Source organism: Epargyreus clarus, unplaced genomic scaffold (genome assembly GCF_041222505.1).
Source record: "Epargyreus clarus isolate Ecla_fem2 unplaced genomic scaffold, WU_Ecla_fem_2.2 ptg000008l, whole genome shotgun sequence".
In the NCBI taxonomy this organism is placed as follows: domain Eukaryota; kingdom Metazoa; phylum Arthropoda; class Insecta; order Lepidoptera; family Hesperiidae; genus Epargyreus; species Epargyreus clarus.
In genome coordinates, this window is record NW_027332216.1 from 8,942,969 (window position 1) to 8,970,299 (window position 27,331).

General features: G+C 35.5%; 1 protein-coding gene across 3 annotated transcripts in view; it reads left to right on the forward strand.

Annotated features, from left to right (window-relative positions):
* The window catches only part of LOC140744378 (uncharacterized), a 49,249-nt gene extending 22,274 nt beyond the window's left edge, over window positions 1-26,975 (forward strand). For 2 of the 3 annotated variants that reach the window (XM_073075946.1, XM_073075945.1), the window contains exons 2-5: window positions 8,051-8,198; window positions 21,562-21,676; window positions 24,878-24,993; window positions 26,735-26,975. In XM_073075946.1, the coding sequence (XP_072932047.1) occupies window positions 8,144-8,198; window positions 21,562-21,676; window positions 24,878-24,993; window positions 26,735-26,856 (408 nt within the window). In that variant the 5' untranslated portion in view covers window positions 8,051-8,143 and the 3' untranslated portion in view covers window positions 26,857-26,975. The remainder of the gene's footprint in view (window positions 1-8,050; window positions 8,199-21,561; window positions 21,677-24,877; window positions 24,994-26,734) is intronic. The other variant, XM_073075947.1, reaches the window with a different exon arrangement.
* Window positions 26,976-27,331: the final 356 nt, after the last annotated feature.

A 27,331-nucleotide genomic window follows, 5' to 3' on the forward strand; every position in this document is an offset into this window, starting at 1 on the left:
TAATTCAAGAAATAGTTTTATTCTTTCACAACAGTATTAAACGCTGCCGTGTTTTGGTTTGAAGCGCTCGGAGACACATACGTTCCAATCAGGCTTAGTGGTACTAATGCATCTGTGGCCGACCTCAGACTGATCTTACCTGTGGTTAATAATAGATGTAACGGCAGTTATCACTCACCATCATATAGACTATACGCATTGATAGCCTAGTTATAAGAAACTCGGCCTCTTCATCGAGGGGTCCGAGGTTCAAATCCCAGGCACGCTCCTCTGATTTTTCAAAGTTATGTACGTATTAAAAAATATTTATCACTTGCTTAAACGGTGAAGGAAAACATCGCGAGGAAACCTGCAAACCTGAGAAATCTTAAAAAGAAAGGTGTTTTCTAAGGTACAGTTTCCCAATTCACACTTGATCAGCGCGGTGGACTATGGCCTAATCCTTCTCATTCGGAGACCCGTGCCCTGTAGTGGGACAGTAATGAATTGATGATGATCATGTAGACTGTACACTCATTTGTGATTTCTATATACCAAACACACATATTTCAGCAGCTATTGTCAATGAGGGTGCAGAACGTTACTTTTCAGGGTTCCGTTCCCCGGAAACATATTAGCGTAATTCGTTAACCTGTCTGTTCAGTATGTTTGTTCAGCTGGCCGCGCCAAAATAATTACATCCGTTAAACTGAACTGAATGGATAGGACTGTGTCGGTAACCTCGGTTTAAAAATTGGTTGTGTGCACTATTCAGGAGTTCTAAACTTTGGAATATTTTGCACTGAAACAGTTAACATCAGTCTAGCAGACGTATCAACAAATCCAAAGACGATAGAAGTAGGCTAACTTTCATATGAGGCAACTATTTTAGTCCTCAAGATTGGTATAGCATCTGTGCTCGGCTCCGGGTAACATCCTAGTTTTAGTTATATGGAGGCAGTTGCGGATTCTCAAGGTTTCGAAGTCACCAATTATTCTGCTGATCTGCATGCTAGTTTCCACCAAACTTATAAAAGACAACAGTGGTATACAAATACATTGCTTATCTTGAGGAGTCATTTGGAAAGCCTGTTCTTCTTATTGCCTTACGCTTCAACGTTGAATGCAGCAAAGCTTCTTCTATTAGAAGACTTTTTTTAGAAATATAAGAGAATTCTTAGGAGTAGTGGTAATACCATCGTATGTGAACTACAAGAAAAGTTTCACCAAAGTATACTTTCCAGCACTTAAATCCTTAGAAGCATAATCATTTAGAGAACATAGTTGCATATTGTTTATTTACGGCCACTCAGTCGTATCATAAAACCACTAGCATACTCATCTTTCATTTAAGATCATCTACATAGACTATGCGACGCTTACATCAAGACGATGGTTGTCAATCTTTTAAATGTTCACTGAATATTTACTAGAGAAAAAAAGTAATTGCGTGTCATCTATAGTAGTTAGACATATAGTGTAGTGAACTTTTTCGTATTCTTTTTTATGATGAACAAAACTGCCATATATAGTTTCTTCATAACTGTAACCATTTCCGAAGCGTTCTCCAAAATAGGTACCCGCTAAACGTGGTCAAGTTGTTCAATTCCTTTTTCTTATTTTTTTAATATTTCAATGTTATTCTGAGAATTCAGGAGGACGCATATCCAACCAAACAAAAATCATGAAAATTGATCCAGGCGTTCTTGAGTTATAAAAGAACCAAGTTTCTTTGACTATAGTACACTTTATACCATTTAAATCCTTAGCAAGCGTAATGATCGAGAGAACATAGTTGCATATTGTTTATTTACGGCCACTCAGTCGTATCATAAACCCACTAGCATACTCATCTCTAATTTAAGATCATCTACATAGATTATGCGACGCTTACATCAAGACGATGGTTGTCAATCTTTTAAATGTTCACTGAATATTTACTAGAGAAGAAAAGTAATTGCGTGTCATCTATAATAGTTAGACATATAGTGTAGTGAACTTTTTTGTATTCTTTTTTATGATGAACAAAACTGCCATACAGTAGTTTACAATAGTTTCTTCATAACTGTAACCATTTCCGAAACGTTCTCCAAAATAGGTACCCGCTAAACGTTGTCAAGTTGTTCAATTCCTTTTTCTTATTTTTTTAATATTTCAATGTTATTCTGAGAATTCAGGAGGACGCATATCCAACAAAACAAAAATCATGAAAATTGATCCAGGCGTTCTTGAGTTATAAAAGAACCAAGTTTTTTACTACAGTACACTTTCTACCATGTAAATCCTTAGCAAGCGAAATGATCGAGAGATCATAGTTGCATATTGTTTATTTACCGCCACTCAGTCGTATCATAAAACCACTAGCACACTCATCTTTCATTTAAGATCATCTACATAGACTATGCGACGCTTACATCAAGACGATGGGTTGTCAATCTTTTAAATGTTCACTGAATATTTTCTAGAGAAAAAAAGTAATTGCGTGTCATCTATAATAGTTAGACATATAGTGTAGTGAACTCTTTTGTATTATTTTTTATGATGAACAAAACTGCCATATATAGTTTCTTCATAACTGTAACCATTTCCGAAGCGTTCTCCAAAATAGGTACCCGCTAAACGTCGTCAAGTTGTTCAATTCCTTTTTCTTATTTTTTTAATATTTCAATGTTATTCTGAGAATTCAGGAGGACGCATATGCGTCCTCCTGAATTCTCAGAATTATTATTAATCTGAATTATGAATTATTATTCTTAGAATGATTTTTGTTTTGTTGGATATCCAACAAAACAAAAATCATGAAAATTGATCCAGGCGTTCTTGAGTTATAAAAGAAGCAAGTTTCTTTCACCACAGTACACTTTCTACCATGTAAATCCTTAGCAAGCGTAATGATCGAGGGATCATAGTTGCATATTGTTTATTTACGGCCACTCAGTCGTATCATAAAACCACTAGCATACTCATCTTTCATTTAAGATCATCTACATGGACTATGCGACGCTTACATCAAGACGATTGTTGTTGTCAATCTTTTAGATGTTCATTGAATATTCAATGAATGAATGTATGTAGATACAATACATGTTGTGAGTCTTGTGACTGGACGGATACAGTATTAGAGTGCTTAGCTGAACGGATTCGTATTTATATCGACACCTTTGAACCTTCCTCTCCTTAACGAACTATATCTACGTCAATTGCTAACACGCGTTTTCTATACCGTCACTTAAATGCAGCAAATTGTCATAACATGACGAATTTTTTTTATAATATAAGAGTAGCAGACGAGCATGCAGTCCACCTGATGGTAAGTGGCTCCTGCCGCCCATGGACATCTGTAATCAACCCCAGATAGGATTAGATATTCCTACCTGTGGTCGGCCACGGACGCGTTGCTACCCCTGAGGACTAAGCTGGAACGCCTCGGAAAAGTCTGTCTCCCTTGCCACTCCCTTCAAACCGGAACACAGCAGCGCCTAACAATGCTGTTATTAGGTAGAAATAGGTGTGGCGGTGGTGCCGCCGGAGTCGAACCACAAAGGGTTCTACCACCTTCAAATCATTACAATCGCCATTACGTAGGTGGTAGAACCCTGTGGTTCGACTCCGGCGGCACCACCGCCACACCTATTTCTTCCTAACAACAACAGTGTTCAACGATGCTGTGTTAGTATGAAGGTAATGAGGGACACATACTTATCCGAGACATTCCACTCATTCCAGCTTATTTCTCAAGAGTAGCGGTGCATCTCTAGCCGACCTGAAGTAGAAATCTAATCTTACCTGGGATTGATTATATATGTCCATGGCAGGCACCACTTACCATCAGGCAGACTGCATGATCGTCTGCTACTTATATTATAAAAACGACCGATTCTACAAGTACCAAATTTACTGGGGCCGTTATATACTGAAACCCTCGTTACATAGCACCACCCCACTCATCCCTCATTCCAGATCACGCAATACATACATCACATGACGCGACGCCTGCATCCAGACGATTGCTGTAGTTAATTTTATGTTCATTACGTATTCCATTATAACACGAACAGTGTTGTGACTGTAAAGGATTCAATTAGAATGTATTTTAGTGAACATTTGCATTCTGTAATCAAACTGGGCCCTGTCAAACAATGTTTGCCACAAATATCGATAACAGTGTCATCTATCGGCTTCAAAATCAGTAGAGCGTGCAGTCCACCACTACTATGCATGCCACTATCGCCCAATCTGTATTCAACCCCAGATAAGATTAGATATCGTATCGAATCTGCGGTTAACTCTGTAGTAGTCAACGCATCCCTTCTACGCATTACTACCCCTGAGGACTAAGGTGATATGGATTATAAATATGATGATAAAAGGAGATATGATCACACCCGTCCAGCAAGAATACAGCAGCGCTTAACAATGCTTTTATTAGATTACCGATCGTGTTCAAATTCGAACTGCAAAGGCTATTCCTTCAAATCACTATCTCTTAACTTATTTGTTTAGGCAAACAACAATAAACCTACAATAGCTGCTCGGAAAGTCATTGACACGTGTTGTGGCAGACCCTTGTCAGTAATCACTATTGGCGCGGCGGGCGGCGGCTGAACGCTATCCTACTATCAGCGACTACCCGCATCTCACACCGACGCAGATAAACTCATTGTGTAGCTAAGCAAAGCTCATTAAATATGGACCACCTGTTATACCCTTTGTTTTGGTAGAATTTACATAATAATTGCGGTCGCATTTGATTGAATTCCGTACGATGTAGTGGTTACAGTTTTTATATTATAGAAGTAGCAAACGAAGACGTATTCTGGGCAATTACGACGTACATATATGCACATAATTACCGGATGAGATGAAGAGTCTTACCATGGTCTGCCATAGCCGTGATATGATCACACCCTTCAAGCGAGCATATAGCAGTACTTAACAATGCTTTTATTAGACAGAAATAGGTGATGTGACGGCATTGCATCTAGAATCTAACCACGAAAGGCTCTACAACACTTTGGTCATGGTTATCAGTCAGGTTTAGTTAACAAATCCATTATTTCGTTCGCATAGCAAAAGTTAATCAGAACTAATAATTACTTTACGGATTTATTTGAAACTTATTTAACCTACAAATCCTACAGTGCTACTGACTATGTACATTGTTCATACAATGGAAGTAGCGGTTTCCTTACCCACTTATCATAATTATTGCAGCTATCTTGGCATTAATGTGTTCTCCTTAGTTCCTCTTCTTTCATACTGCTGTGAACTGACAAATGTGGTAAAATTATTTTTCCTATTAGTTTACATTAAAAGTAAATATAAAATATAACTTATTGTTAAAGTAATTTAATTCGTTCTACAGTTTCGAGTTAAGGCAAGATTATATTGTAAGTACTATTCAGCTCAGTAGGTATTATTTAGACCAGTACCCTTACCAGGAATTTTTACGTTTCGACAAATATGACTGTTTTGGTAGTTATTTACGTATTTGCCCATACAAATTCCAATCAGCGCCCCAAGCGGATTTTGTCAGAACTAGGAAATCGTATGGGCCAATACGTAAACGAATACCAAAACAGTCATATTTGTCGAAACGTAAAAACTCCTGGTAAGGGTACAGTACAATTTATGTAGGTTGTAGGTAATTCTACAATATATCGCAGATCTTCCACTTTTGTGTAAGAAAACTATTTATTAGATTTGACAAGATAAGAATTATCGAGGTTATTATATTGTGTAAAATTATTCATCTAGTTCTTATTATATAATTTATGTTTCACAAAAAATAAAGAGATTTTCATGTTCTGGACAGCAAATGAGCATCTATTTTATCTGACACGATTATTGAAATCCAATAAAATCAATTACTAGCTACAAATAGATACTTACTATTTTTTAAAGACGTCTACCTGTAGGACTACCATGAGTTTACAAAAGTATTACTCGCTAGCGACTGCGTAAAATAAATGTATGAAAAATTGTACAGCGCCTCTGGTGGTTACTCGTAGAACTAAAATCCGTTGTGACGTAACTCGATACGTAAAAAACCTATCGAAATCAAATCGCTAGCGAATGTCATTATGATCTATTGCCATACAAATTCGGTCCCATGAGTCATTAATTTGACAGACGTTGTCAAGAAATACCGTAACGATAGTAGTTATGTTATTCACTAGCAAAATGACAATAGTTTTCTATTTACCATTTCTATAGTGGCGTTTCTATGCCAACTCATGGTAATGCTACAGAATAGTTATAGGATATTTCGCTATTCTTAAACGTGTTGCAATCGTATTTGTTTAGGATAAGTTACTACGCCGGAATATCAACGCAAACACTGCTCTTTCCGAATATAAACTTAAATTATATGTGTATTAGTGCACCCGTAATTCAAAAAATAATTCTATCGTTCCTTTTATGTACTATGATAATCCGAAAAACAGAATCTACAGTCATAGCTAAGGATTGGCATGAGGGGCGGTTGCAACGTTAAGGGGGAGCAGTTCGCCGGTAAGGGAGGCTTAATTTGTACCCAAAAAGACCTAAGTATGTTTTTGTATTACAATGATACAATACTAAAAAGGTCGTTATAGAAGGTACATGATACGCCGTATACCATGTATAAAATAATTCGATAAAAGGCTCAAGAGCGCATAACTCAAAGCGTGTGAGGAGAGCACATGACTACGCTATGACGCTGCCAAAGTTAATCCGTTCCACTAGGCGCGGCTTTCCTCTTAAAAAAAAACGATTAGTGTTATAGAGATAAACAAAAAATATCGAATTAGTAAAACATCTTCGAATCCTCTAGGAGTCGCCTTATAGGGTTCGAATTGGGAACACAACAGGAAATGTGTAATTACAAATACAATTGACCATACAAATTGTACAATACAAGCAATATATAACACACCTTACAACATTTTTTTATAATATAGCGTATAATGTAGCAGACGAGCATGCAGTCCACCTGATGGTAAGTGGCTACTGCCGCCCATGGACATCTGTAATCAACCCCAGCTAGGATTACATATTCCTACCTGAGGTCGGCCACAGATGCACCGCTACCCTTGAGGACTAAGCTGGAACGCCTCGGAAAAGTATGTCTCCCTTACCACACCCTTCAAACCGGAAAACAGCAGCGCCTAACACTGCTGTTATTAATAGAAATAGGTGTGGTGGTGGTGCCACCGGAGTCAAATCACAAAGGGTTCTACCACCTTCGAAAATAAAATTATGTAGAATACTTAAGCGTTCAGATTTTTTGAAATATTTCCTTGCAGCGTTCATACATATCAATTAATTTACGTGTTCATGTAACGTTTCTTTATCTCAGTTGTAAATAAAATGACATTCACTTCTTTAATAATTATATAGAAAGAGTTTTCTCATAGGCACTCTATAATAACAAAGGATTTACGTTAAGCCTTTTGCATTTAGCAAATAAAAACATTGCCGGTTGGGTTAACGTTAGGGGATTACTTAGTTCTATCTTAATATCTTTTTATTATTATAGTAACACCATTTCCAAACAAAGTGCTGGTACTATTTATCTTTCGCTGAACAGTACTTAATTCCTCATTAATTTATTTACCTTAAATAAACAGAATCTTCACTAGTATAACCTATTTTGGAAATCCTTTTTTATTGATGTCATGGATGAACACAGTAAAACATAAATAAGCACCCAGATCCAGAACAGACATTTAAACTAATAATTTATAATTTTACTTCAACGTTAATCGAATCCAGAGCCTCTATCAGACCAGTATGATAGCTACGGTGCCATGCGGGTTCTCATCCGTCTTTGTATCCGGTCGGAAATGGAATAAAATACCTTCACAATGTTCATAATATAATACGGACTGTCTCTTTTTTATCCCACAATTCTCGTGGCTTTGCGAAATTTATATCGCGTCCGTAAAAACAATTTATATTATATTGCAATCTGGTACATACCTAACACCTTACGAATTGTCTCACGTTTATGTTTTAAACCTACAATTCGCTTGGTCGTGCCAAAATAGTTTCCGTCCACGATTATTTCTGGTACAATAACTTGTTGCAGGTCGCGGTAGCAGCGAGGAAGTCGTCAGGTGCGGTACGGTGAGGCATGCGGCGGCGATGACAGGGCGCTCCCCGCGCGGCATGCCCTGCTGATATGGCACCCAGCCGCTCCGCACTCCTTACGCTGGCAGCTCTCACAGCACTAGCCGGTAATCTGTCCCTTTGTCATCATTTAGCCTACGACGTGCACACTCGACGAACTCATTAGCAACAACTCGTAACACGCTCGTAATGTGCGCCATAACATATTAATGCCTAAACAAGCTCTTGCCCAAGGCTTACTCGGCATGTGAATTTAAGAGCATATCTTATATTTTCAATGGTTTTGTATTAAATTTACATAATGCGGTAATTAGGGCGGATTGTTGACCTTTTGGAAAACGAGTAAGCAAGTCGTATTTCAACGTATCTGTTTCAGCCGAATAAATAGGTAAGTACTGCGGTATCTTTATGTAATTTGTATTGTTTTATTTTGTATTCAAACGCACAACCCAGTTTCAGTCACCTCATATTTAAATTAACATTCAGTTTTGTGGTTTACGAACGGACGATAAACAATAATAAGTATGAGTATTATTTATGTAGTAGTAGTGTTTATGTGTTTCAATATTTTAATTGGAAATCATTGTAGTCGGCGTATAACCGTCCTACAGTATTAATATTATTGTGTGTGTCGTATCCAATCTACTGCCATAATACACTATCTTACTCCGTTACTGTCCCCTTGATGAGTACACGGCTCCTATCAAAATTGAAAGGGTTTTGGCCACTACACTATAACAGATCGGTAGACACACAACACTTAAAACAGATATTTTAGCCATAACACATTTAGATTTAAAATTTATTAAATCTAGGTACATTTAATTTATGCATGTGATCCAAAATCTACACTGAATAATATTTTCCCTTAACCGCAATTTTAGGCTCATTAGCAAAGAGTACCCTTGCGCTAACTCGATTACACATGAGGGAGTCGTATATTTACCTCCTCTTTACCCGTACTTCCATTGCCATTTCATAATCTTTGCTAACGAACCTATCCTTTTATAGAAAACCCGACCAAGTGCCAGTAGATTTCGCACGCGGTGGATTCCGTACCACCAAATTAATTGGTATATTCATTTAAGTATTTATTATCATGTCATGAAGAAATTGTGTACCTATCCATACGGTCTACAGATAAATCAAAAGAAGGCGAAAATACGTTCTTTCTGTGAAAAATTCAAGTGCCTATCTATTACGGTTCAAGAGATAGATCCCTGTCACAAACAGACTTACAACGGTGATTGAGTAATAGGATCTATTTTTACTCTTTGGATACGGAACCCTAACAAATTACGTCTAAATCATTTTGTCAATGACACGAATGGTTCCGCTACTATAATTATGATTTCAATGGTCTTGTGATAACATTTCACTTAATTAAGAGAAAGCGGCATAATTATCAGAGTCATCAAGCAGGATAAAAGAAACCATCCATTGCAAAGACGCAGCGTACCGAACAAAGGAAAAACTGTTTATGATTGCGTCAAAAGTCTTATTAAAAAGTCACGATTTCAAATCGTCCGCCTGTGCATTTTGTATGAACATTTCTTTTATTCAAGCACGTTAAGTATCTTCAAACATGAACCTTGTAAACTATATGGCTAAGTAATCATCGCTTACAGTACCTCGGTCGAGTTTAGAGTAGTTCTTATGTCTACGTTCTACGTAGTTCAGCAAGTAGTAAAGTACGAGGGTTTATTGCATTTCATATTCTCGTTTAAAACTAAAGATGTTGTTGGATATTTTATGAACGTGCCTTTTGAATAATGAGAGAACGCGCGTGTCTCCGTCCGCGTGCAAACTACAGTCGTAGTCGTATCTTTATGTATTAGATTATTACTTCCTAAAATAATGCCGTGTAGATATATTGGTACGTCAAAATTTAAAAAAAATTGTAAGACGGGTCATGCTAAAAAGATACCGTCTCAAAAATATAAATACGGCAGTGATATTGTGATATAACTTTTGGCGATACCAAATCCAAAATCGACATCACACATTTATCATTTTATAGAGAAGATATTCAAGGATATTAAAGACTTGCGTTTGCAACTATTTATAGAACAAATCTATCTTCCAAATCTTATCAGTATAAAGCGAATAACTTCCTAGTAAAACGTCTATGGATATTACAGATACTCATTTGCACTTAAAATAGTTTAACACATCTGTCTTCCAAATTTCATCAGTACTGTGAATAGCATCTGAGCGCCTGTGATGTGCAGTAGGACGGACAGGCGGAAAGACGGGTTGACAGACAGAACGAAATTAGCTGGGTTCCATATCTTGCTTTTTACTTACGGAACCCAAAAAAATAAAATGTTGATGGGATCGTAGGTACTTTGCAAATAACGTTATCAATGTAAATAAATGTAAGAAATTTAAATAAAATATATATATTTTAATTTAATTTATAAAATTATATAATACAAAAAATTAATTCCTTACCTGAAATATGCCATAAAAGACAATATTTTAACTAAAAATCTACCAATAAATATATTTTCCAAGGTATAAGTTACAGCTTGAACTAACAGAAATAACAAGCTTAATCTCAACAAAAGTTCACGTTCAACGTTTGAGACAAAAGGATGGGATGTAGTTATAAATTGTGACGTGGCATCCCGCTCTCATTCTTGAGACGCTTGAGCCACCTCACAAGAATGTTTTGGTACCGCAAAAGGAACGGAAAATCTTTAATAAAAATGATACTCGTACTTGGTTAAATTTTGTATATTTTTAATACAAAAAAAAATATAAGGGTCTTGTCAGTTACACCCTGTCGTTAGAGTTTTCTGCACCGTGGGTGTCACACAAAGACCCAGAACAGAGATATAAATTAAATTTTCATCTCACTGGGGATTACTGGGGTTCCAAACCAATCTGGAAACCTCTGAAGAGTAGACTGGTAAAATATCCAGTGCGTTACGCGGTCCATTTAATTAGTTATTCAAAAAATATGGTCACGACTAAATTGGTATTGTTTCTAATAAGGGATGGTCTTGATTTTTTTGTAAGAATTTCATAAATATTAAAGTACATATATCCAAAATAGTTGAAGTTTTAATAAAGAAATCACCGCTGTAAACTAGCCGTACATAGTTTTTCAGAATATGCTTCTCATGGCTACTAGATCAACTTCATAATTATATTCCCGCCGAATGTTTTCACTGTAATAATTTTTCGTAATGAAGTACTGTCGGCAGTTCTGCTCTACAAAGATGATTTAAATTCCAACTTGTCAAGTATCTGCTCCATTTTAGCTTTTTCAAACAAGCTCAGTTCAACTGCTCGCGTAAACGGATTTTACATTACCTGAAGTGGATTCGGACACGGACGGAACTATTTTATAGAATTTCATTCGTTTTCATCTATATTTTCTTTATTTTAAAGAATAAAAATAAGAATATTGGAATTGGTGTCCGATGCACCTGTTTTCTAATCTTTCCTTTGTTTAAAATATGGTGACTTCTTAAAGAGTGCACATGGAGCTTAATAATGTTAAATATAAAACTAAAAGAAAATACATTTTTTTTTAAAGAAAATACACTTTTTCATACATTGTCCTACCAAGCTTTAACTAACCAATTCTTAGGTGTATAAATTGATTCCAATAAAAATCTTTGATCGTTTTCGCTATTCCTTATAGCTTAGGATTTTATCATCCACGTACACTTGAAAAGTCATCCTTTCTTATTTATTTCAATATAATAATGTTCCAATGATTTTTTGATAAGATCTTTATTTTAACTGAAACTCCTGCAAGTTGCAGATCTATAAAATTTGTATATTTTATATGACAGTTTATTTTATATTCCAGTAAAATAAGACGGTCAAAATATCTCGTGCATAAAACAGCTATAAATTAAATTATGTTATTACTACAAATGCATATGAAGTCGTTTTAATGCTATTCGCTGCTATAATATAGTGGTTTTAAAAGCTCGGAAAAGGAAACACTAAGAATATGAAATAATGACTTTGTAGTTTTATGAACAAAAGTGGCTCATAAACATTAGTATATTATTAGTTACTTACATAAGGTCACTGACTTTCCTTTATAGCGATAGTTCTCGTAAATCACCCGGAGATAAGGTCAAAATATTTTTAACCCTGCCCTTCGCAACAAAGTGTATAGGTTACTAACGAGCACATTTTTCATATGTACGATGGTAGGTGGAGGTATTTTTGATTCATATAAACACAATTCATTGCTTTTATGTTATGTGTTGCTTTTATGTGTACCTATATACTGAAATCTGCTAAAAATCTAAAACTAAAATTTAAAAGGCATCTACACTAACTTAGTAAAGTAATATAGTAAACGTATTTCAACAGTAACATTAACGTCGGCTACAAGCTTCGCGAGGAATCAACGTTAATGTTATTGTTACGGACGTTATAATGCACTTTTACAAATAAGTAGTAAAAAAATAAAAACACTAATTTTGCAATACGTATAATATTAAGTACGGGACAGCGTATAATTTGATTTCTTGAAACTGTTCCATGTGAATTGAAATAATTCTTAGGGGCTGAGGATAAAACAGGAAAGTGGATATAATTTTTGTCTCATTAGGCGTGGACTTGGTTGAATGGGAAAATTCAATTTACAATTAAAAAAACAATAAATATTATTTCTTAAATAATAAGTAAACCTTAGTTTAACAAATTCCATAAAATGAACGTAAATTACACAAGAAAATTGTCATCACATGCTCCCAGGGAATCTGCTTAACGGATTTCCTGAGAATATTTGCGCAACGTCGTCGGGATGTGCCTTAACAATTCAAACTATTCAAACCTGTCAAATCCAAGAAATCTGAGAAGATTTAAAAATTTAGGTCGAATAGAGAATCTTTTCCTCTTTAAAAATAGTTGAATAAGTCCGTTTTGTTTGACTAATGAAATTAAAAAAATACATATTATTAGAAATGTATGCAAATTATTTTATTATTATTATTTTGATTAATTGTATTGTGTAATATTCATGATGTATTTTATAATAATAAGTTCTTATTTATATAATCACTGGCAGATACGATTGTATGAGTTAGGATAAAAAAGAAAAAAAAGAACAGTCTTGACGTTTGAGTTGTATTTTGCGCGGGAACAAAAAAAATGTAAATTGTATTAAGAAATAGCTTTATTCTTTTATTTAATACTAGCCGTTACCCGCCCGCTTCGCGTGGCATAAAATACATGCCAAGTAAAAGAAATATTAAATTGTGTTATCTAGCTGCCTAATTATTTATCATGAACGGATTTTACGAAATCAACACACCGTTAACTACTTAGGGTCTTATCGATTTATATGAATTAAAATAATAAATAATACAGCTTTCCACATCACCATGGAGGTACTGTGTCGTACGATGCGTTCCCATTATTTTACATGGCGGGATCCCCAGTAGGCCTACACCATGAATCGACGTGAGTGTCAATGCCATCAAGTTTAGAATTTGTTACACATATAAAATCTATATAAATATAGATCGGATATAAACAACTTAAGCCTAGGCATTAATACTTTGTCGTGCTAAATAAAAAGACAGTAATTTAACTTATATCTTTTTTATTAACTAATTCTAAATAAACATTGGTTATAAATTTAAAGCTATGAACTTTTTAGCATATTGCTAGCATTTTCTATTTTAGCATTATTCTTATTTTTATACTGTTATTATTTTCATAGTTTTAAAATTTTTTTGATCACTAATTTTGTATATTAGAAACGTAAATTAAAATCCAAAAAACACATTGTTCATAGTTTTAGCTTTACAATAAACCTGAAATTTATTAAAATATATTATTTTGTCTGAATAGACGTTATCTGAAATTTTACGTTTCTAACTTCGAACTTAAAAGATTCCCGTATATATACATATAAAACTTCTTTTACCTCCTTAGTAGAATTTCAAAAACATTCCTATGTACATATGTATCAATAAATACTTTATCATCAAATTTCTGAAAGCTAATTCAACACCTGCGGTCGGCAAGCCGACACCCACGGGTGGTGTATGGCCCGCGACTTTTCCTTGTGGCCCGCGGGTCTGCGCGTTACTAATAATTTACCAAGTGCAAGTCCAACCCGCACCTTGAGCATTCCGTACAACTAAAATTTTTATTTACACATTTTGTGAAAGTTTCAACTGTCTACTTCTACCGGTTTAAAAGTTAGTTGGAAAAATATCGAATAGCAGTTTGTTGTATGGGGACCCCTTTTTGTTTTCAACTTTTTTATTTTTAGTATTTGTTGTTATAGCGGCCACCGTTATGCATCCTCTGTAAGAATTTCAAATGTCTATCTATTACGGTTCCAGAGATAGAGCCCTGTGACACACGGACAGACGGACAGACAGTGAAGTCTTAGTAATAGAGTTCCGTTTTTATCCTTTATGTACGGAACCCTAAAAAACCGTCGATGTGCACTTCAACACGCGTAATACATTCCCATGTTAAAAATATATGTTACGATGGCCCGTGGAATTTCACCCTACACTAAACCTCTCTGCACTCTGTTCTTTTTCCAGACACGCCATAGGAAGTAACTTCAACAACGGTTTTTAAAGAATCTTCCTTTACTTATAGGTTTCTAAAGGTGGTAGAACCCTTTGTGGTTCGACTCCAGCGGCACCACCGCCACACCTATTTCTACCTAATAACAGCAGTGTTAGGCGCTGCTGTGTTCCGTTTTTATAAGGGTGTGGTAAGGGAGACAGACTTTTCCGAGGCGTTCCAACTTAGTCCTCAGGGGTAGCGGCGCATCTGTGGCTGACCTCAGGTAGGAATATCTAATCCTATCTGGGGTTGATTACAGATGTCCATAGCCACTTACCATCAGGTGGACTGCATGCTCGTCGTCTACTTTTATAGTATAAAAAAAAAATGGTGGTTGATTGTTGAGTTGCTAAAATGCTGAAACAGATGTGTAAACAGAAAGGCATAATGCATACACCCTTCTATAGCAGTCTTAAGGGTTAATCTAAAAATCTAAAAAAAACCGTGACTCAGATGCTTCATTGATTGTAATGATAATTTTTCATAGTGGTCGCTCCCGAATTAACGGAGTTTGAAATGAAATTCCAACCCCCATTTAACGACCTTAAGGGATGATTTTCCAAAAATAATGGTATAGGTGTTTAATTATTTTCTATCGAAAACCCAAATACCAATTTTTATATAGTTTACATTAAAACTGGAGGACTTTCATACAAACTTACAACCCCTATTTTACCCTCTTGAGGGTAGATTTTCCATAAATGGTGTTAAAAAGTTCTATTATTTCTAACAGGAAAGCCAAATGCAAGTTTTTATAGTCCTTGCTTCCGAATTAACGGAGTTTGAAATAAAATTCCAACCCCCATTTAACGAACTTAAGGGATGATTTTCCAAAAACAATGAAATAGATGATTAATTATTTTCTATCGAAACCCAGATACCGATTTTTATACAGTTTACATCAAAACTGGGGGACTCTCATACAAACTTACAACCCTTATTTAACCCAAATAAGGGTTCATTTTCTAAACGGTAGAATTATAGTTCCACTGTAGCTAACCAGTGAGCCAATGGCTAACTTACATAGTGCTGGCTTTCAAATTGGCAAATTTTAAAATAAGCTGTTAACCCTTATTTTACCAACTTAAGGGTTGATTTTCCAAAAATGGTGAAATAGGTATTTAATTATTTTTAATCGAAAACCTAAATACCGATTTTGATAGCGTTTACATCAAAACTGGGGGAATTCTATACAAACTTACAACCCTTATTTAACCCACATAGGGGTTGATTTTCCAAAAACGGTAGAACTAAAGTTATTTTATATCTAACCAGCAAAGCAATGGCTAACTTTCATAGTGCTGGCTTCCAAAATGGCAAAATTTAAAATAACCTGTCAACCCCTATTTAACCACCTTTAGGGTTGATTTTGGAAAAACCCTTAGATTAGATTTTTATTACTTTAAATCAGAAAGCTAAATACCAATTTTCATCTAGTTTGCCTTAAAACTGACGGACTTTCATATTAACTTCCAACCCCCATTTAACCCCCTTAACGGTGGAATTTCGTAAAATCCGTTCTTAGCTGACCTCTACTCGGTGAAAAGAATATTCCTACCAAATTTCAAGTCTTTAGCTCTAATGGTTCCAGAGATATCGTGATGAGTGACTATATACGTGGAAATCTCTTTTATATATATAGATTGTGATGTGATTTATTGTCGGAGTATTCTTTGTCTTTCGCGTGCATACATTCAATTGTGTGAGTATTCACATATTGGAATTATTGTTGAGAATATTCTTTTTGTTATTCTTGATTATTACTCACGTGTATGCATTCAACCGCATATTAATAAATACGTACAGATTTATTGTTGTGAATAATCTTTTTCTCATACTTGATTATAACTCGTGTGTGTAGAACTATTGAAAATAAGAGCAAAAAGACTTGGCACAGCGATTTCTCGTAATTCGTTTGAGGCCCTCATTAAAGCTTTTGCTTTTGATGACGATATAGAGGAGTTCGGGTCGCTTGTTTCAAGTTGTTTCGCGACAAAATAGTTGCAAGCGATGTGAGTACCTACTCGTTACTGTTTGCAAAAGTGTTGTATTAATTTTTGTTTTAGTATAAAACGGTGAATGTTGAAGTATGCACAAATTATTTCAAAGTGTTTTTTTAGGCTTTTCAATTTAGCTGGATCGCATTTATTTAGTAAATCTTAATATAATTTTATAATTATGATTTTAACAACGTCGAATATTTTCATAGAAATATTTTTTAAGAGATTAAAATATTTAATATTTATTTTATGGTCTTATTTACAGAAAAATGTTGTTTTAGGATGTTTTCGAACTTGCTGAGTAGCACGAACTTTTTATATAAATTATATGAAATATTTATTTATCTCAAAATAAACATTGCATTAAATTAAATCTACGTAAACCATTCCAATGTGACCATTACGCCTATCAAAATAAAGAAATTTGCTGCGCGGAAAACTGTAGGGCCGAGACAAAACTTTGAAAGGATTTATTGCGGTTTGAAACACCTTGCAGGGGCAGCGGTCGTAAATGAACTCGTTACCTTCCCTTTTAGAGCTGGAATTTAAAATATGAAAGATGTATTAACAACGTTACGAAGACTAAGTGCTTTTTGAAATCCTTGTACCCGTTGCATTATTGATCGTCGTCAAGCCATTAGGGCTCGGCAGACTAACTACTTTTTGCAATGGCGCTCGACGATTAAGATGTTTTTCGGGAGCTAGAGAAAGCTACAATCTGTATACATTTAAGCACATGCAACTACTCTGTGGACGTCCGATGTAGGAAATGAAAGCAAAAAGCAGAATGCAAAATGCATTCGCTAAATCGTGCGTTTTTGTTGCCACGTTTGGAGGCAGCTTGTCACCAAAACGTGAAATGTGAATGCTACAAGTAGCTAGTTTGTTAAGGCAATTACCCACGTTGGCCACGGGTACCTACTCTTTGTGTCAGAGTGAAAAGTGTTCCGACTATAGCCCACTACGACTTCTAATGCATTTGAAAACTTTTTTACACACTCAGATGTAGGTTTTCTTAGAATGATTTCCATCATTTGCATATTTCATTTCTCATTCGTACATAACTTCGACAATTTGATTCAACTCGAGTACTCAGACCAAATTGAGAGACCGAATTTTAAAGTTGTCTGTCAATACTTGCATTATTCATCGCTCCCACAAAAAGCAAAATATAACAAAACATAACCGCGAAGAGTGTACGGATTGTTATCGAGAGGCTCCGGGATCTGTAATTTGCTTTATTACGGAAGATTTATTCGTAACGCTGGAACAGAGCTCCAACAATAAATTGCTTGTTTATCAATTTCCTTAAAATGTATAAATTACATTGAAGATATTTTTCGCTCATAATACGTAAATATCAATATGTCTGTTTTTTTAAGTAGCTAGATTTGGGCAGTTAGGTTTTTAAAATAGTAGTTAATACGGATGTCAACTTAAGGGGTTAGAATCTAAAGAGCTTAAATCCAAAATTACCGGCATTTGAAATAAGTATAACAAAATATACAGTTCGAATGCCGAAAACATTTTCTTCATAAACTAAAGTGAAAAAATCTTAGAAAAAAACAGTCACGTAAAAGTCTTCTAAGCCCCAACCGAGTCACAAATAACTCAGCTTAGGTATTTTGCGAATGAAGCGTCTTTGCTTCTTTTTTGCTAGTTTTTTACCCCTCAATTCGAGAATGCAATTGTGATCTATTTGGATAAACTTTAATTCTATTTGAACTCCAGTAAAGACCGACTTATTAGACGGACTGAACTTATGTTTTGTACTGCGGACATATCTTCACGATTTTATTATATTTCATAAGAAATGAAAGCTGGACTCAAGATCAATACACAACAAAGCAACCTCGAAGAGGGAATGCAGATTGTTATCGGGGAACTTGTAGAGATCCCTAATTTGCCTTATTGCGGAACTGATGTTCGTAACCGCTGGAGGGTTCCCGCTATTGCTTGTTAGTAAGTTTTGTTGCAAAGAATAGATTACACTGGAGACAAATTTGTTCTATTTATACCAGTTGTTTGTACGCCTAGATTTGAAGAGATAGAAGTTTTTGTAGGAGACAGAAGTATATTTTATTTTGTATCGTTGTCGATTTTACTAGAATAATCTTCTGACTTACGTACGAGTACATCCCCTTTAAAGTCGTTCCGTTATTACCATAAGCTTCCACATAGAGATTTATTGTCTTTTTAGGATTCTATTCAGAAATTGATGCTATTACTTAACCTACTAGTGTTATCTATCTTTATTTTATTAAAGTTTTCATAATATGTTATTATGGTTCGTGCATGACACAAAGTCCATAATACGCGAATGGACCCCATAATTTACAGTTTATTGCACAATTATATACGATAAAAATTAAATAACAGTTTAATAAACAAACATAAATGTATCATCTGTCTGATTATATCTAAACTGGGTATAAAACAAACAAAGGTTAACGTAAACGTAGCTACATAACAGAATACTTACATAGAAGCACTTTATTAAGTTGAATGCGTACTTTAGAACGAAAACAATGGCGAGCGAGTAGCAGCACTATTCATACAATTGTATCGAGAATGGCATGCGATGAATACCTACTCTTTGAGTTGAGAGAATCTCTATTAAATTAAAACACGTTTACCGTGTACAAATGTAGGGATCTTTCGTATTTTCACATAATTAGGTACTGTAGATTTATTGAAACGTTTCTAAATGCGGCTTAAGATAATGTATTCCTTACGATATGATATTTATCATATGGGGTATGCTCCCTTCAAGGTTCTCTCTCTCTTCCTCTCTATATATTTCTTTAGAATTATTATCAAAATAAACAAATCGCCAGAATAACATCGATGTCGTTCTATTAGCAATACGTAATACTAAAACTGGATGTATTTCGATCGACCACAAAAACATTAATAAATGGTTTTTACTCCATTATTCAGCGCTGATGTAAATGCAAATCCCATGAGGCCGTGTTCAGCGAGTTGGCAACGCAAAACAAATATCACGTCAAGTTTTCGCTTGTGTGAGCAACGGTGGCGACTCCGCAACTCGGTTCACGAACGAGTAACAAACTTTAAAAAACAATAGAATTAAGCATTGTTCGCTCGGATAACTTTCTCGTTTTGTTATTGTTATCTTTATTGGGACCACACGACATCGGCTTGTAACGACACGTGACCGATGTGCTTTTGAATTAGCCAACATGTCGTCGGAAACAAGCGCAGTCGTGTATCTTTATGTATGTGTTGTGAACACACGTAAGCTTCCATGTGTGAAGGTGTCTTTATTAGTGCAGCGAAATTTACGAACCTATGAAGAACATAGACTTAGATTTAAGTATATGGTCTTCATAGTAGTTGTCTTCAAAGCATACGTTAACTAGTTGACATATACTTTATCCACAGATATATTATCCTACTGAATAACTTTATCCTACACTTATCATGTGTTTTGTGATTAAGTTTTTTGTTAGTGTTGAGATAGATAAATTTATAAAAGCATTTTGTTACGTGTTTCTGTCGATCTAAAATAGGGAAAGCTCGTGTCGTCCGAATAAAGAAGTCCCCTGCGCTAGCAGATTCAGAGAAGGAGGACTCAAGCCCCCCTTAAAATCGTCTACTAGAGTACGTTCATGAGAAATCATAAATTAAAACATCATACCATGTATTTCTAAGTAAATAATACAATACTACTACTAGGTATTTACTTACTAGGTACTTTACTAGGTATCCAAAAGCGTAGCGTATAGCAAAATTGAAGTAATAGAAACGCTTTGTATTTTTTTCCCCGACCAAGAGGGAGCGAGAGGACCAAGGGAGCGGCAAATTTAACTTTTTTGAATGTTTTAATATTTACCTTGATAAAGCCTATCCTCGCCAAGATCCTCCCAAACAAAAATCCTGAATCCGCAACTTGTCAGAATGCGCAATAATACCGTTAGTCTCTTCAACGTACCAAAAAGACTGTCACTTCATTAGAAAAATTACAGGGCTGCACCACAATTTGCGAAAAGCTCCCTGCATTTCCGCGACTCACAGAGACGTCAATGAACTTTCGAGCCATCTCTGTCCTTCTGATAAACGGTCGTTAGTGTCATTTCACTTGCAGGCAGGGTTGCCAACTGCAGATTTTTTTTTCGTACATAAACAAATAAAATTTCGTATTTTGCCTTTTAAACACTTCTGGGAAGATGGTATATAGGAGAAGAAATCTCTGAAATGTATATATATCATCGAAAAATATGGTGGCCAGGACCAAACAATCACTGAAATATATATGTATTTCTCTTCAAAATTCCGCTAATTCCTTTTGAAATTAATACCATCTTCCTTTATGTCAAGATCTCGTACATATTTCTACGAGACTTCTCTTACAGTTGGCAACCCTACTTGCAGGCATACTGCCAGCTCGCCATTCTAAGGATTATATTAAAACTCCATCGAGCTAATTACGTCGATATTAGCGCGTTTTTCAGTGTGGACTAACTTTTTAATCTAGAGCTTTATATATTCAAAACTCGTTTAGTCATAATTTTTAACACTTTAAGTAGATGAAGAAGAAACTACTTATCTTAAAAAGGAACTTTTTACCTAAGTTTTTACTTTATAAGTGTATCTATAGCACACTAGCATTAGTATATTTTTTATCTGCACAAAGTAGGTAGTCTGATTTGAGATGATGCGTTCATGCACTTTTTTTCCTTAGTTCCTTTCTTTTTTTCTGTACTCTAAAAAGTTCCTTTACTATTAAATTTCTATTTTTTTCTCTTGCTATTTTTTACTCTACTGCCTTATGTACTCATGTCAATGGCAATCATTCCAATGGCAAGTTTACGTCATGAAAACTTCACCGCGGAGGCTTATCCTTTTCAGCGGGTTAAAACAAACATTACGGTCACAGGGTGTTGTGTGTGCGCTCCGCAAGGCAGCGTGCAGGGCGGCGTGCAGGGTGGCGCGCAGGTGCCGGGGGTGTCGCACTCCACCGCGGCGCCCGCCGGCGTCGGTGGTATCCGCAGGTACGCTCATACACCACGGTGTATCTCCATCACTATTGATACACGGGAATGTGTTCTTGACTAGCGGGGTAATCAAAACAGTGCCCGAGTTCGCGTTTTAATTATCATAATGGTTGTTTATTAATATTGAACAAATCTTTCTAGATGACATAAAATATTTAAACGAAAGCTAAAAATTCCAGTAGAGACCGAAAATTGCCATCATGAAAAACACTCATATCTGCATAGTTTTTAAGTAGGTAAAAACATAATCTACTGTCATTTTCATCAGTCGTTCATATTAAACTAACACAATCTATCAATGGAATTAGTAAGTAATATTTCCAAATAATTACTTAACGTAAATGTCTGTTGGCTCATAGTAAGGGTGGCATAATATCCTAAAATATATGCCAATAACGCATACAAGCCGATGATTGCCTTTCGGCGGTTTAATATTCTCGCAATTACGAGCATGCCCTGTTCGCCAATTCATGTCCAAACTAATCACAGCGTAACCAAGGGATAATATCACCGGCAAAATGGATTATGAAATTTCTAGCAGCTTCGTGATACAAGGAATTATGTAATATTGTCGTTTTAAATGGCTACAAATAGGTATATTGTTTTATCGTTGAGCGTAGATCATGCATAAAGTTATATTAATGCTGGAAGATGGTAGAATCAGCGAGAATGAGGTACCGCTATTATACTTATTTCTACTATTGAACAATTCTGCTTTTCAGTGGTAGAGCATGGTTGCCGGCTAACTTACTAATGATGCAAACTTTTAATCTGTTTAGTCCTCAGGAGCCATGACGCATCTAAGATGGGTGTTGGTAGAACCCCTGTTCGATATGGAATTGGTAACAGTTGTCCATATAGGGTAATGACAATTTACCCATCACATGGTCTGCATATTCTTTTTCTCCTTTAATCTTATAATAATTTAGTTAGATCGTATATTATTATACAGCTCTATTGCAAGATGGTTAAATGTAACTGATTTTTATAACCAAAATAATACATAGAACATAAGAAACAGGGGTAGGATAAACGATATGAACGTATGAGTAATACGAAACAAACAAACAAATAAATATATCCAAGTAAACTATTTTCTCTCGAGCATTATTTACCCACAATGAAATAAAGTAAAAAGAAGAATAAATCATTATTATGATTTCTTTATTCTTGTAGTCCATCAACACAACACAGTTTTAGTTCATGTCGGACATTTTACCAACATTTTTAATGGAATTATTTTAGATTTTACACATAGTACATGTGAGTGGTCGTGTTTCAAAATGGTAATCTCAACAATAACAATAAACTGAACAACATCAATAAACGCGCACATGTAGAAAACATTTCAATTTCTCTTCGTGTCTCTACAACTCGTAAATATCCGTAAGTAATGTTAAAGAGGTCCTACCTGACACCGATTATAAATGGGGTCCTATCCCAGAGGACTAAGTTGGAATGCCACGTACATGTACGTCTGTCTTCCCCCTCTTTAAAGTAGATTGTAGCAGCGTTACAATGTTACTATATAATAGCAAAATGATGGCGGTAGTGCCGCCACATTCAATCTTCGGATGATTTTAAATGTAATTAATTAATTATAGGGTGTTGTGTATGATTTGAGATGACAGCTTCATGCACTTCCTTCTTCTCTATCTTAGGTTAACTTTCTATAAAAGAATCCTTACTATTTTTTTCTGTTGCGAATTTTATTTGACTAGTACTGCCTAATCTACTCGGGTCATATTTAATGAAGTTACGTTATTTCTGTTCAAAGGATAGGTAAGTGATAAATTCTTAGATTATTAACATTTTAAACGAATTTATCAAGTCAAGAACACAGTCTCGTTATTTCGTATATAAGTAATAATATTATAATAATATTAATTAATATAATATAAGTTAAAAGCCTACTAAACAAAAAATTCTAACAAATTGTTTTATTTTTATACTTCATTACCTTCGGACAGTATTCATTTATTGTTTAACAGTTTGGTAAATTTATTATTTATACCATTGAATTACATACCTGTATAGGTATATATTCTCCCTACACAAGTACAAAATGAACAACAATAAAATCATTTGCATAAGTAACCGAACTGACACACAACTCAATTTGCTGGTTTTCAAAACAGCAGTATTAATTTAACCCTAATAATGTTATTTTATCGTTGATAGATGTGTAAATGTGGATGTTATTTTTTATATTAATATTTTATCATCTGCTACGAATCAAATCGGGTGCGACGAGACTATGTAAGTAACTCATTCTTTAGACGATACGTTTAAATAAACTTTTATAATATTTAAGAGCCAAATACCTGAAATGAATTAATTCATACAAATCATCGAATGTTACCGATGATTGTATTATCATGTAGGAATAGAACCGCTGCATGAAGGTATATATTACTGCACGTTTGACTCACTAGTAGTTATATATGCAAGTAAGTTTGAGGTGTTTAAACAAATTGTATAAGACAGTTTTGATGCGTTTAATATTATTGACATAAAATTTTTGGATACATTACATACGATTATAAGTTATTAACAAGACCCTCTGTAAACTGTATTTACTCTTAGATAAGTAACAAATAGCATTAAGAGTAAGTAGGTAGTATTGATTAAGATGGATAGGTAATTCAACACGATTAATGCCGCGAAATTGAATTGTTATCTGTAAACAATAACGTAACTTTAAAGAATCATATGAGACAAGATACTTGACATGAAGGTTTTGTAAATTAAACTTAGGTATGTAATGTTTTTTTATTGTATTACAATTGTAAAAATGAGCATTTTGCTTTAGATATTCTTATGTACGATGTCACGGTAGTTTATTTGCATTCGCATGAAACACTTACCAAATAGGAACTGCACGAACCGCTACTAAATTGTCCTAAGGACGGAATTTGAGATATGCTAACAATTCAATTTCGCTTTTTAGCTTCTGTATTAACTGTATTTGTATGGACTGGCTTCGCCACTGAAGGTTTTGGCTTTGCTCCAACGGCGAGAGCCTTCGGCAGTTTTATCGTCTCATTACGAGACGATGCGATATTTCTTCGCTACTTACCATACAGATTATAGTTGTTAATCAATAATGTGCCTCTAGGCGCTGTTTGTGCCGTGCTTGTTTCGTATGCCTGGTTTGAGGAGCGGACTAGGTATTATTAAGTCGGTCTTTGCACACAGATTCAGTCAGTATTCCAGAGGACGAGGATATCGAGATTGGCGCACTCGAGGCGACCCTATGCTCATCAATTCGCTCTGGCGCAGTCGACAGCCACTTGGCATTCGCAAGCAGCTCGGTGAGACTTTGAGAAATGTTACCAACTAACTGTAATTAAAACGACTGCACAACTGATTATTCCGATTGCAATATAATGGTTCATTCCTTGTTTTATATTGAACTTTAATTCAAGAAATCTTTTGTTGAAATAAAATTACTTTATCGCTCATATTAATACTTTCTTGTATACTTGTATACATTCAATTACGATTAAAAGACTTAATATAAAATTCCTTTGCGATTAAGTTTCATATTTAATACACAGAATAATATTTGTTTGAAATATGTGTTTGCAGACTTTTGAAGACAGGTATAGGTACTATTTGTATAAGAAAACTATTCTGCGAATGTGAAAAAAGCATTAAAGAATTCCAATTTTATGAAGCCAGTTCCGCTTCATTGGCGGAGAATACAAAGTTACACAATAGTCGTAGCACACTAAACTCTGAGACACTCTCCAACAAAAGGGCCCTCAGGTCGAGCCGACAGCCGCGAGTTATTTTGCCGCTGACTGTTGCGCTTCTGTGTTTGTGTACGTGCAGTTGCAAACTGGGGGCGAATTGCTTGCCACAAGTAAATTTTGTTGAGCTCCAGCGAAAATAATCGCTTGTTTATTGTAGCTTGTAGCTAACTCATTTTATGTAGGTTACTAACGCACGTGTACCCATTTACTTATACTTGATAATTGTGTCCTTGTTTGCAATCCGTTTCACAATATGTGGATTTCATTATCAATAAATTAGTCTGCAATCAGTACAACCTACAATATTTTTCTTATTAATTGATGATTTCCATAAACCACAGACTATAAATATATGCAAACCACACTATAAATGAACCAAAATGATAGTATTGCTTATTGATTGTACTTAATGATGGCATTAATAAAAAATGAATAATTATTATTAAAAAAAGTGTGTGTGTGTCAGCTACGACGCACGATTGGAGTTTACTCCTTACGAACGATAATTATGATATATATCGAATAGAAAAAAAGGGTAAATGAACGCATCTGCTAAAATGATAAGAGAAACAAACATATATCTGTAATTATTCGGATTATTTATATTACTTCAATAATGCGTATTACATAAAGTATGTTACAAAATAATTTAAATAATAATAATAATAATAATAATTGTGTTCAATTTATACAAATCCAATTTTAGGATGATTGATTTCTTTCACTTTGAATTATAATATCATTCTTAAATACTGTAATTATAGGTTTGTGGTAACTGAAATACGATACGTGAACTTCGGAAGTTACATGAGTTATGAATCGTGAAAACACCGCATCAATAGTTGTACCATATCTAGCGCGCAACACACACGTACAAACATTCAACTCTCAGACTGGAGGTAGTGAACTATACAGTGAGACTACGAAGTATCGCGCAAAGAGGAGACCCCGAGAATGAGATACGCTGTGTAATGTATTCCATCTCATTCTTTTACACGTTCAATCCTACAGATATATATGTTTGTCTCTTTCGACGTTACGCCTCAACTTTTCGTGTTACACTTGATTTTACTCCTCATAAAATTTCCGTACCGGGCCTTATAACTCAAATCGTTTCTTAAGGAGTAAACTCCAAAAAAATGACAAACCCACTGAGTTTCTTACCGGATCTTCTCGATCAGTAGAGGTCGCGTTCCGATCCGGTAGTAGTTTAAGAAAAATATTGTACCTGACAATTTGTACGTGCCGTCGTTGGCCTACACAAAATAAATATATATATGTGTGTTAATTTTCGCAGGAAACGCGGAGATATACATAGTATTGGCGTTGCTGATAGGATTCTTGACAGTGGTGGTAGGGTGCTGGCTATCGGACAACTGTTGGTCGCCGGAGCCGGAGGACGCGCTCGCGGGCGGCTGACCCGTAGCGGCGGGCGCGTGCACGCACGTGTAGCGCCCGCCCTCGGCCGGCGGGGAGCGCGAGCGGGACCGCGAGAGCCCCGCGGGGGACTCGCTGTCGCCGGTGCTGCCCGCGCGCGGCCCGGTCCTGCTCCATGCCGCTCGCCATCTCTGCCGCGCCGCCTGCCTCGGCGTACCCTGCCAGAGGCACAGTCAACCGGTTTTCTGACCCCCGCCCGCGCACGGCTCGTGTCGTCTACACGAAAAAACTAATGGAAATCATATCCAGACTATTGCGAATGGTGATGTGTGCGAAAATGAGTAGAAACCCTTAGATGCCCCATAGTTGTTACGGTTACATTGTACGTGTGAAGTTTCATCTCTGGTGAGACGGTAATGAGGTGCAGATTTTTGTAAACTACACGAGCTTCGATTAATATGTCTTTGTATTCGATTGTAGGTATGCAAAATATATAAAGTGTAACGGTACGACACGG